The sequence below is a fragment of the Oratosquilla oratoria genome, chromosome 22 (assembly GCF_046742065.1).
Source record: "Oratosquilla oratoria isolate Oo_2021 chromosome 22, ASM4674206v1, whole genome shotgun sequence".
Lineage (NCBI taxonomy): Eukaryota > Metazoa > Arthropoda > Malacostraca > Stomatopoda > Squillidae > Oratosquilla > Oratosquilla oratoria.
This window is the reverse complement of record NC_134798.1, coordinates 46,593,883-46,607,204: the sequence shown is the minus strand read 5'-3', so window position 1 is coordinate 46,607,204 and position 13,322 is coordinate 46,593,883. Positions and strand designations below refer to the sequence as shown.

Here is a 13,322-nt window from a genome sequence, read left to right as displayed (position 1 = left end):
GAAGTGAAGGAGGAGGAGGAGGAGGAGGAGGAGGAGGAGGAGGAGGAGGAGGAGGAGGAGGAGGAGGAGGAGGAGGAGGACGAGAAATGGAGGAGGTGAAGACAGAGCAAGCAGTACATGACAACAACATTACTGCTGTTTATTTTTTCGTTTATTTTTTCTAAACAATATTCACAGTGAATTGTATTTCTTGTATAAATGTATATGGGACTTGGCAATGAGGACAACGTGTGTGTAACTACAGGGTGATTCAAAACAAGTCGTTTACGGGGTGTAATCCAGAACGACACCAAGACACCTGTTTCGACACAAAAATGTACTCATTTATTCCAAAACACATTTTCAATAAATAAAATTATCTTAAGTACCGGACGGTGTCAACAATACAAAACGTTAAGAACGTTTCGTAAATTAGTGAAACGTTTAAAAAAAAATTAATTGGTGTCTTGCGGCGGGAAAGGGGGGGAGAGCTTCGTTTGTTTTGACAATTACTTTTCAGTTAAATGTGTCTTGAATTAACTAATGAGGTTAAAACAGGTCAAACCAAGAGACCTTTTGGTCCGTAACAAGGCCAAGCGTAGAGGGAACTAAATAAACAAAACAAAACAAACAAAATAAATAACTTACATATTACAAAATATTTTCCTTTATTCGTTTTTTTCTTAAAATATTCTGAAGATGTGTTAACAGACGAAAATATATGACATTTCGTCCAATCATTACATAATGTGTGTGTGTGTGTGTGTGTGTGTGTGTGTGTGTGTGTGTGTGTGTGTGTGTGTGTGTGTGTGCGCGCGCGCGCAAGAGCAGTTAAGCAAACACATCAACACACCTGCGCAGTGGTGCCTACGTGCTTCTGCGCATGTGTCTTTCCTCCAAACAGAAAAGTACACACGAGTTAGTCAGAAGAAGAGTAATGTGTGTTCGTAAATACGTTATCCCACGTGCGTGCGTGTGTGCGTGCGTGTGACTCTGTGTTGTGTGTGTGTGTTTGTATGTATGTGTGTGTGTGTATAAAGTGAGCGAGAGTTGACGAGGTCAGTACAACGGTGTGAGCGAGCGAGGTAAGACGTCGTTCCCGCTCCCAGCCACAAGCGGTTGTCCTCTTTCCACCGCCACGTGCCACCTCGATTCCAAAATTTCTTAAAGACCGAAAACCCGAAATTTCTTAAAGACCGATAATACGAAATTTCTTACATCCGAAATCTATTAAAGACCGAAAATCCAAAATTGATTAAAAACCGAAAAAAAATTAAAGACAGAAAATCCAAATTTTGTTTAAAACCGAAAATTCAAAATTTCTTAAAGAACCGAAACCCGAAATTTCTTAAAGAACAGCAACCCAAAAATTCTTAAAGAGACCCTGAGACCACTTCGTGAGTTCGTAATTTGTGCTATTCATCTCCTACGACGATGAAGACCCATGGGAAATCTTCCTCGCTCTGGGGGCTCCTCGTCCCCCTCGTCCTCCTCCTCGTCCTCACTCCTGAAGGCGCCTCGTCCGAGGACAACTTCGAGTTGACGATCCTCCACCTGAACGACGTCCACGCCCGGTTCGAGGAGACGAGCGAGACCTCTGGGAGATGCACCGAGAAGGCTAAAGAGAAGCGTGGGTGCTTCGGCGGCTTCCCCCGCATCCACACAGCCGTCTCGGAAATCCGGAGGACTGAGCCGAATGTCCTCTTCCTTTCCGGGGGGGACTACTACCAGGGGACCGTCTGGTACACGGTCCACAAATGGCGGGTCACCGCGCATATGCTTAACCTCATCCAGCACGACGCCATGGTAAGTAAACAAACTATGTAGGTCTCTTTCACTCTTATTTGCAACACCAAACGTACATATCTGATACGTGGTGATGGACATGGAACTGCCTATTGTAGGCCTTATGGTCTCTTACAGTCTCCTCCATTCTATGTTGTTATGATCTTGTATATACAATATGTATGTATATATATATAATGTGTGTAATTTTTTTCAATGAATAAAATATGCGACAGGCAACTTGGGGTAGCCTCGGCGAAAGGTCATTAGTCTCAGTAAGGTTAGAAAGGTGACCGACATGATGTCATATCGAACAAAAGGTACTGACATGACGTCATGTCGACACAGGGAGTGACGTGACGTCATGTCGGCGCAGTACCGTTCTCTTGTTGTACGTGACTTTTATATCGACATTTCTCTCCACTGGGAATCAATAAAAATGATTAAATTTCCAATATTCGGGAGAAAAATTCGCAAATCTTTATAAATGAGTCAACTAGAAGTGTTTTCTAATATTCTGGGATGTGAGGGAGGAGGCGGGGGAGGGGAGAATAAAATATATATAGTGCGTCACTAATGAAGAGGTTGATATAAGCTTAGAATACACAGAATATCTAGCATACTTCGAATACCTACAAAACGTAATATACCTAGATTATCTAGAGAAAATATACATATAATACCTAGCATATCTACAATACCTAGAATACACAGAATACATAGAATATATAATACACATAGATTATCTGGAATATATAGACTGTCTAGAATATATACAATACCTAGAATAGAAAGAACGCCTAAAATATCTAGAATGCCTAGAATGTGTAGAATATGTAGAATGCCTAGAATGTATAGAATGCCTAGAATGTGTAGAATGTATAAATGCCTAGAATGTATAGAATGCCTTGAATGTATGGAATGCCTTGAATGTATGGAATGCCTTGAATGTATGGAATGCCTTGAATGTATAGAATGCCTTGAATGTATAGAATGCCTTGAATGTATAGAATGCCTTGAATGTATAGAATGCCTTGAATGTATAGAATGCCTTGAATGTATAGAATGCCTTGAATGTATAGAATGCCTTGAATGTATAGAATGCCTTGAATGTATGGAATGCCTTGAATGCCTAGAATGTATATAATGCCTAGAATGTATAAAATGCTTAGAATATACTAGAATACCTAGAATGTACTAGAATGCTTAGAATGCATAGAATGTTTATGCCTAGAATAGACATAATACCTCAAATATACAGTATATGTAGCTTTGCATATGACATCTCATGTAGTTATTCTCGCTGCCACCAGGCGATTTTATTAATTCTTGTGACCCGGTTAAGTGAAGGAGGGAGAAGGGGCGAAACAAGGTTATATAACTGGGAACTTTTAATCGTTTCCTGTAAACAAGCGGGGGCACGCTAATTGCGGGTTCTGCACTTGGGAGGGTACTGGAGGCGTCAGTGACGTCATCACAGTGACGTAATGACTGACTTGATCACTGTAAGGGTTCACTGTTGTCCTTAGGACCGCCTGGGCTGAGGAACATGGACATCTGATCTCGGGATGTCGATCAAGAGGAAATGTGCGTTTGGCGGGGAACAGAGTCTGGGAGGGATGTTCGAGACAGTGGACCTTGTTCGGTGGACCGCGGACCAATTGTGAGCCATAAGAGGTTCACACGTGTGGCCATAAACTGGTAATTGGTGGTAGATGGTGGATCCTTAACGAGTTGTCTTCTCTTGAATGAGATGAAGGGAAGAGGGAGGTAGGGGGAGATGGAGGGAGGCGGAGAGGGAGAGGAAGGGAAGGGGGGAGAGGGAGGGAAGGGAAGAGTGGGAGAGAGAGGGAGGGAATGGGAGAGTGGGAGAGAGAGGGGGAGGAAGAGAGAGGGAGGGAGGGAGGCAGAGAGAGAGAGAGAGAGAGAGAGAGAGAGGAGAGACTGAGGGAAAGGGGGAGAGAGAGGGGGAGGAGAGAGAGGGGGAGGAAGAGATAGGAAGGGAGGGAGGCAGGGAGAGATGCAGGGAGAGAGAGAGAGAGAGAGAGAGAGAGAGAGAGAGAGAGAGAGAGACGGAGGAGAGGGAGGAGAAAGACTTACTTTCACGCTCTCAACGAGCATGAGTATCAACGCAGTCCATACAAAAGAAATTATATCCTTAATGACAAACAACACTAACAAGAGGTTGAAGGAGGCGGGGGGAGATAAAGGAAGGGAGTTAGCTGTATCGTGGGAGGAACAGGGGGGAGTCCAGGGAGTTCGAGGGAGTAGGGGGAGAAAAGGTGTTAGTAATTGGGGACTCCATAAAGGTGCGCCAAACACAATGGGGCGTCATGTCACAGAGTCATGTCACAGTGACTTGTCACTTTAGCGTCACGAACGGACAATAGAGGCCCCAGGCGAGGGCATAAGGCGGTTAGCGAGGAGGTTAACTCGTTCACTGCTTAACCTCCATCTGCATGGTGGTTATTCTGTCTGACATGGAGTGATTTTATGATAATGGTATGGATAACCCAGGATGCCGAGGGTCTAAACTGCACACACACACACACACATACGCATACAGTATGTAAGTGTATGTATGTATATGTATACATGTATTATCTTTGAACCGAGCGGTGTGCCGGGAGATAGGGATGACCCTTCATCCGCAAGATGATAAGATGGGAGAGGTGTGTGTGTGTGTGTGTGTGTGTGTGTGTGTGTGTGTGTGTGTGTTGTTCTAGTGAATTTACCCAAAAATGGGCCTCAGGGAACCACCCCTCAGCTGAATAAAATCGCTTGACACTTGGCTGAATAAAATGTTCAATTGGCTTCACCTCTAAGTATTACAGTGTCTTGTGCATTCTGGGTAACTGTAGCAAGCCTACGGGCTAAGTAACATACACGTCTAAGATCGGTGTGTTGTCAATCCATGTCATGAATCCACACGCTCCTTCAACCCATTCAGTGTGGTGCTCAGGAGTGGAAGCGACTGTTCCCGAATTGAAGGCGATAATGAACTCCCTTGGGGCATGTGGGAGGACGCAGTGGGAGTCACGGGGAGTAGCTGAGGGAGTGAACAAAACCGCGGAGTAATTTCTGAAAGGTTAAGACGAGGAGTAATTTCGGAGGGTCAAGGAAGGTCAAGTCGCAGAGAGAGCGAATTACAGGTTCGGACTGAAGTCTGATTGCACTGTTGCCGGTTGCATTGGGGTCTTCATTAAATGACAGGTCTGGGGGATTTCCTTGCTTTCTTGTTTGAGTGCACTACTACTGGGGCGAGGACAATGGCCCTTGTATATATATATATATATATATATATATATATATATATATATATATATATATATATATATATATATATAAAGGGTACAAATGAACAGGATTTTCTCTTAAACATGTCTTGTTTAAAGTGGTAGCAAGTTCGGAATTTGTATCTTAATATATTGTCTTACGATGCTCTTACGAAAGAGAGAGAGAATTTAGAGGGAGAGTGACAGTAGGCGGAGAGAGTAGAGAGAGAGAGAGAGAGAGGGAGAGGGGTGGGGGCAGGCGGAGAGAGAACATTCAAAGACAGGCAGGAACTGTTTATTGTTTCATCGCTGTGGTCTCGACCAGGTCTTCCCAAGAGAGATTTCTGGGGAAGGCCTGGTTAGGACACCTAACGCAATGAGTACCGGACTGAGTTCCGGACAATGATTGAGTACTTTTCCTACACACACACACACACACACACACACACACACACACACACGCACACAGACACAGAAAAACTCGTCATTCAAGTTAGCACAGTTGAGGTTTGATCAAGGTAGTTTAGATTAGGTTAGGTTAGAGAATATGCTAAAGTTGTTAGAGGAAAGTAAATTAGGACTACTTTTTTCCTAGATTCGATCTACAATAACGGTGATGGTGGTGATGATAGTGATGATAATGATGATGATAATGATGACGGTGGTGATGATTATGATGGTGGTGGTGGTGATGATGATGATTGTGGTAATGATGGTGGTAGTGGTGGAAGTGATGGTGATTAAGGGGTGTCCAGATGAGAGAAGTCTACGGGGAATTCACATATTGTCCTGTGGAAGGCAGAGCAGATTCACGTATATCCAAGCATGCCGCCACGTGATTTTATTCACTCAAGGGGGCACTCCCCCCTCCCTCGCGCATGAAAGTTTAGGCCTAACTTGGTTTGGCCGTAATTTAATCTGGTTCACCTTCATTCACCTCTTTTTTTTTCTCTTTTTCTTCCTCTCTGTTTCTCTCCATCTTTTTTTCTTTCGTACGTAAAAACACGTATATACATAAGCGCGCACACATGCATACATACGCACACACACACACACAGCGCAAATATATAACGCACACAACAGACGTATGGTAAACAGCTACGCTCATGTAAACAATGTACTTCCTCTCCCTCTCTCTCTCTCTCCTTCTTTCTCTTTTCCGCTCTCTTTTTTTTTCTCTTCACCTCCGCTCCCATCCATCAGCTCAAACTGGGTTCCCTGTCGCCGGGCGATTTGATTCATTTACGTGACCCCTCCCAAACCCCCGCCACACGATTGGCGTCGGAGGGGCACTGCTCCCCCCCCCTCCTCCAGTCCAGCAATAACCAGCGCTTCTATCCTTGGGGGCAATTATATAACATCGCTCTGTGACTCGGGTCCGTAAGGGTGCAGTGAAACGCACCCCCCCCCCTCGACACACACACCGTTAAATATCGACCTTACACAACTGCTGAGTGACCCGGATCGGTAAAGGTGCCGTGAAACGTCCCTCCAACACGCATTAGACGTGCAGTCATAAGAATCGACTGCTACAAAGCTCTGGTCCGTAGGGGAGCCACGAAAACTAAGTATCGGGAGAAATCCCACCCGACTGGCCTTTCCCTTTGTCGCGCAAGCGATTATTGCTAAAGGCCAGGCTGACCTTGACGTTCGCGACCTTTCTAACCGATGTGGAATTCCAATGGACACGCAATTATAAAATCCTTTGAATCTATATAAAAGATAACAATATATACTGCATATACAGAGCTATATATGTATACATATGTATATATGTATACGTGCGTATATGTGTATATACAGTATATATGTGTATGTATGTACATATGTATGTATACATATATTGTGTGTGTGTGTGTGTGTGTGTCCGTCCGTGTATCAATTCCTGCCCCGGCTATTCAAACACACAGGGCACAGGTGGTGGCATTTGGTCGCAGCTAAGAGCCTCCTGGCGTAATCCTCTTCACCTCTCTTCCCCATGAAGGGGTTATCACACTGGACTATTTTTCCTCCGACTGTTGGAGCAAATTAGCAGCCCGCAGATTTCGAGAAGGAATCTGATATGCTGGAGGAAAATAATTTTCCTCCAGGCTATCAAATGACACTCTAAGTAAATTGTGACTTGACGGCGGAAAAAAAGCTGGAGGTTGGAGGAAAAACAGCCCAGTGTGATAACGTCATGGCCTTGGGTATACGGGAGACAGGTCGGCGACCCCCCAGAAAGGTGGAAAAAATGATGAATGCGAACCGTGCATTCACGACATCCGAGACAATGGTACAGTTGGGGATTCAAGTACCTGCTGGCCTCTGGTTACGAGTTTTTGGTAATCACTGGTTGGTTGGGGGGGAAGGTGGATGTTGCCATTTTGCGATCATGGCATTCTGGTCAGTTTTTATGCAAAATGATGACCTTGGCTTCCTTACCCGGGCAAATCGATTTCCCTCACTTGCTATACGGTTATCTAATACACATACACACACACACACACACACAAGCACACATTTTGAAACTAGGTATAATGATTGGAGAGTAAAAGACAGGACCCCACGAGCACTACTCCCTGTATCCCACAAAGAGGTAAACACAATTAGGTACACACACATTGTGTGTGTGTGTGTGTGTGTGTGTGTGTGTGTGTGTGTGTGTGTGTGTGTGTGTGTGTGTGTGCATGTGTGTGTGTGTTTATTGCTCTGTTCTCACAGTGGTCAACCTCGCATCACTGGCACCCAATCGCTCTCCAGTCAGTTTGTTTGACTTCCTGAGCCTGTTCCATTCCCTCTGACGCCTGTCGCCAGAACCTTAATTAAGAAAGAAATTCTTTTACGTGGCGCCTCCTAAATCGTCGTCCTGACGCGGTCGCCACTTCTTTTTTTCTTCGTGTTTGTTTTGTAATGCTGCTTCTCGGTCGGCGCGCGGGTAGACACAAGCCAATAAGACTGGCCTGTTGATGGGTCATTTATTTGTACTAAGCAGGGGATGACTCCTCCCCTTCCTCCTCCTCCACCTTAACCACCACCTCCTCCTCCTTATCTTCGTGCTCTTCCTCATTTTCCTTCTCTACCTTCACCACCTCCTCAACCTCATTCTCTTTTTCCTACTTTGCCTCATCTTCCTCCTCTTTTTCCTCCGCCTATCTTCCTCCTTCTCCTCCACCTTCACCACCACCACCACTCATAATACATACAGTATATGTGTGTGTGTGTGTGTGTGTGTGTGAGAGAGAGAGAGAGAGAGAGAGAGAGAGAGAGAGAGAGTGTGTGCGTGTTTTGTAATTCTCAAATCATACTGCATTAGTTCTTACGGAGAAAAAAATTGCTATGAAGAGAAAATTAAGAACAGAACTACGGTTATACTTCCTAGTCAATGTACTGCATACTACCAAAAGGACCTTTCCACCTTATACGGGGGGTTGCCCAATCAAACCAGGGACGGGTACCGCCGTGACTTTTGAGTTAGGTTCTTACACGTTTTGTTCTCGAGAACAAAGAACAATGCCTTCTGGTGTGCAAAGGGGGAGTTCCCCCCAGGGTGAACAAACGGTTCTGTTCATTCAAGAACACGATCAAATGAACATTAGGAGACAATCTGTTAACGGTGCCGTTTCAACAATACACATACACACACAACCTCGTGGCGCGGTGGTTGTTGTTGTTGTTGTCGTTCCCTAGACTGTCTGTCCGAGCAGTCCCGTCTCCCCAAGGAAGGCCACAGCCGAAACTGGGTTTTCCCACAAATCCTTTATAGAGTGTATGTTGTGTTGTTTGCGTGCATGATTGTGTATAATGCAGTCTTCCATTATGTGTTGTATGGTATGGGGTGAAGTGTTACATCCTGGGCAGCTGTTCACAACACGGTCGTCCAGCCTCTTCTGGTAGCTTAGAAGTGCTGGGTGGTGACCGCATCGCAGTCTGGCCAAGTGGACTCTGTCCTTTCGTGGGAGAGAGGATTCAGAAGGGTGGATATCAGGGGGTCTGGCATGCAGCAGTGTGTTGTCTTTCAGTGTGTTAATGGAGCGGTGAGTTTTCGGAGGCTGGTATTTGGTGGTTGTGGAGGAAGAGAAGAGAGTATCTGTGCGTAATAAAGGTCTTTGGGTGTAGTTTTAATGTTTCTTGGTGTGTGTGGGTGTTCTGCTATGTAGTGTAGCGGGTGTGATGTGTTTGTGGTGGCTGCAGCAAGTGTTTGTGTGCCTCTCATGTCGAGGTGGTCCTTGACTTTGAGGACTTTTGTTTCATGGTGTAAATGGTCTGTAGGTGTTGTATTTGTGCAGCCTGTAATTGTTTTTAGGGCTTTGTTTTGTATGATTTGAAGGGTGTTGTGGTGTGTCTCACTGAGATTAGGAGCCCATGCAGGACTCGCATAATTCATCACTGAGCGTATGCATTGTTTGTATATTGTTATATCAGTTTCTTTGTTTTGTCCAAATGTTGTTCCAGTGATTGACTTAAGTGCGTTAAGTCTAGGTGTGCATTTGTTTTTTATGTTTGTGAGGTGTTGTTTGAAAGACATGGATGTATCGTATGTTACACCAAGAATTTTCGGTGTGTTTGTGTGTGGTATTAGAGTGTTGTTGATGTAGAGATGAGGTATGTATTTGTGTTCTTTTGTCCAGTTGGTGAGAAGTGTTGCTGTAGATTTGGTTGGAGCTATTTTGAGTCTGTTTGTGATGAACCATGTGTTGAGTGTGTCAAGGTAAGGCTGGATTATTTCTGCAGCTTTGTCTGTGTTACGATGTGTGCATGTGATTGTTATGTCGTCTGCGTAGGAAGAGATTTGTATTTCTGAGGTGTCTGGTGTGGGTAAGTCATGCATGTATAGATTAAATAATGTGGGGGATAGAACTGAGCCCTGTGGTACTCCGTTCTTAATGTTTCTGATGTGCGATGATTGGCCATTATATGACACATGAGCATTCCTGCCTGCCAGATAATTGGCCAGCCATCTTTTGGTGTTATTGTGCATGTCTGTGTTATATATTTTATTTGTTAGGTTGTGGCGGGGGATAGCATCAAAAGCTTTACTAATGTCCAATGTTATAAGAAGTGTTCTGTGGTAGGGCCTATCTGAATTGATGCCATCTAAAATTCTTTGTGTGAGGTTTGTCAGAAGAGTGTTTGTGGAGTGTAGTGGCCTAAAACCGTGTTGTGAGTCAGCAAGGGGAATATATGGTGTGACAAGTTTAAGTATTAGGCGTTCAATGACTTTAGAGGGGGTGCAGAGAAGTGTGATTGGGCGGTGCGATGTTGGGATTGTTGGGTCTTTGTTCGGTTTTGGAATGGTGATTATTTTACCATGCTTCCAGATGTCGGGTATAGTGTTGTGTGAATAGCTGTAGTTTGCAATGTTTGTGAGTGCGTGTATACCTTGTGGTCCAATGTGTTTTAGGTGGATGTTGCTTATGTTATCAGGGCCACAGGCAGATGAGTGCTTGAGATTATGCATTATGAGTTTTGTCTGACTGTCTATGAAGGGTGTATAGTCTGAGTCTGTGGGGAAGTCTTTCTTACGTCGAATGGTGCGTCGGTCGTCAGGGTGAGATGTAAGATGGCTCGTCTGTGCAAAATGACGTATGAGTGCGTTTGCTTGTTGTCTGTTTGAGGGTAGATTATCTGTTGTTGTGATTATTGCTGCGTGAGAGCGTGTAGTGTTAGTGTTGGATAGTGTGATGCTGTTGAGTGTTTTGTACAATTTGCTGGTGTTTGTTTTGTGATCAAGTGTATTGATAAAGTTTTGCCAATTTTGTGTTTTTTGTTCATGTATTTTATTGGCAATCACAGTGTTTAGTGTTTGTATTTGGTCTGCTATGTTTTGAGGGATAGGTGTGGGGGTATCGTGTTTAAGTGTGTCACGTTGTCTGATGGTGGTTAGAGTTCTCGCCTGCCACTACGGCGGCCCGGGTTCCAATCCCGCCCAGGACTGAAATAATTTCAGTATCGCTGCGCTACGGGTTGTTACTCCAACTCTCGTGGGCGGGGAGTTGGGGGTATGTGTGCGTGTAAGGTCACAGTATTATCCATAGATCGGTCATACGAGCTCTGAGCTCTCATCCGGGAGGTTGATAACTGTCGATCACGAGTCCAACACGTGATCCAAGACCATGGTGAATCACACACACACACACACACACACCGACTCCTCCTCCGCCACCACCTCACTCCGGGATTCCCCCCATAACCCTACTTTTCCGGAAACCCTCTCCCATTTTCTTTTTCCCTCTTCCACCCTCCCCCCGTTTTCTTCCATGTGATAGTTTTCCTTCCCTTTCTAGACAATGTCTTGTCCTGCAAATATGTCGCTTCTTCCTCATTTTATCTCTTCCTTCTTTTTTTTTTTTTTTTTTTTTTTTTTGTAACCTACTTCTATGGCATTTTTCCATAATCCTCCTTGTCCCTTTAAATCCTTGTACAATCTAATATTATATTATTTTATCATCATGTTTATTATATTTATCATATATATTTATATTATTACATTTTATCATTAATATAATTATTATATTCGGACACGTCAAAGTGACCCACCTTAACTACGCAAATATAAGTTGTTTTTTTTATCAAGCATTAAATAATAATTATTATTTTTTTCTCATTTGTCCTGGGTCACGTATTTTTGTCCGGCTTATTGCGTCGTTATGCAAGGATCTCCTTGCTTCATCACGTGATCGGAGTCGAAGGGTGATTCAAGCTTTAAAAAACGGGCCAATCGCTCTTATGTCGTCAGGGAATAAAGGCGTTTATTCGTATTACCCAAGCTAGTGGGGCGCCCACATGGTGTTGCATTCGAGTAAGAAGGAAAAATTGCTAATTCGAATTTTTAAATACGAGACAGATAAAGAGAGAGAGGGAGAGAGAGAGAAAGAAAGGGAGAGAGGGAGAGGGAAAGGAAGGAGGGAGAAAGAGAGAAAGAGAGGAAGATTGAAAGGGAGAGAGGGAAAGGGAGAGAGAGAGGGGGAGAGAGGGAAAGAGGGAGAGAGAAAGGGAGGGAGAGGGAAAGGGACAGAAGGAAAGAGGAAGAGAGGGAAAGAAGGAGAGAATGGGAGGGAGAGAGGGAAAGATGGAGAGGAGACGGAAAGAGATAACAATGGCTACATTCGACTGTCATTGGAAAATAACACAATAGTTATTGATATATTTTGAACAATAGTCAAAGCATTGAAATCTTAATCGGGTGACATATACAATTCCTGACCACCTTCCATACCAGGTGGTACGTTTCTTTACATGCCGCCGGGCGATTTTAATCAGCTGAAGGAAGCCATTTCATAATATACTATCAAGTAAATGAAATAAATATATTAAACCAGAATACAATATGTGAATAGCCATTAGAGGCGATAGTGAAGTAGAATAGGAAGAAAATGGTGTATAAATAAAATATAATAATAATATTAATCATAATAATAATAATTAATATATCAAGTAGAATAGGAAGAAAATGGTGCATAAATAAAATATAATAATAATATTGATCATAACAATAATAATATATTTAGAATAGGAAGAAAATTGTGTATAAATAAAATATGATAATAATAATAATCATAATAATTATATTAATAGATATAATAATAAAAAAACTGAATGTAGTTATGTCAACTATATTCAACTTTATATTGTTATTTTCAAACAGGCAAGTCACTGAAATTGATTCCAATTTGATCTGTCATCCTTTTTCAATTCCCCCGTCTTTCACCGTCCATCGCAATTTAAATGATCTACTGATATTGAATGAACGCTTTGAATCTCCGGTGAATTTTGTTTACCATTTTCAGTGACGCAGTGACGTCATGTCGCTCTCCGGAATTTGATTTTCCAGCGACGTCATGTCGCTTTTCGATTTGTTTATGATTTTTCAGTTACGTCATTTCGGTCTTTGTATTTTTTTTTTCTTACAAATTTCAGTGACGTCATATCGCTCTTCGAAAATTGTTTACGTTAAATGACGTCATGTCGTTCTCCGATTTTTTTGTTTACAATTTTCAGTGACGTCATGTCGCTCTGACCGTAAGTTGTTAATGATTAAGTGATGCCATGTCGCTTTTCGTGTGAATGAGGACATGTGTATGTATACATTTGTATGTATATAGAACAATAGGCATATATAGTTAAATAAATAGCATTGGAAAAGAGCAAAGCTTTATATACATGAAATAGGCTGCAGCATATTTCACTCACCTTAAAAAAAAAGATAATAAATAAATAAACGAATAAATAAAATCTCTAATTTCTTGTGTATGGCCATTGGTAGCCTCATGCTGCGCTGGGCACTGGATTGGGGCCTTTTAG

The 13,322-nt window shown here is 43.0% G+C and overlaps 1 protein-coding gene across 1 annotated transcript in view; it reads left to right on the top strand.

Annotated features, from left to right (window-relative positions):
- The first annotated feature begins 1,031 nt into the window (after positions 1 to 1,031).
- Positions 1,032 to 13,322, top strand: part of LOC143037526 (snake venom 5'-nucleotidase-like) — a 50,913-nt gene continuing 38,622 nt past the window's right edge. The window contains exon 1 of the mRNA XM_076205903.1: positions 1,032 to 1,785. Coding sequence (XP_076062018.1) covers positions 1,414 to 1,785 — 372 coding nt within the window. The 5' untranslated portion in view covers positions 1,032 to 1,413. The remainder of the gene's footprint in view (positions 1,786 to 13,322) is intronic.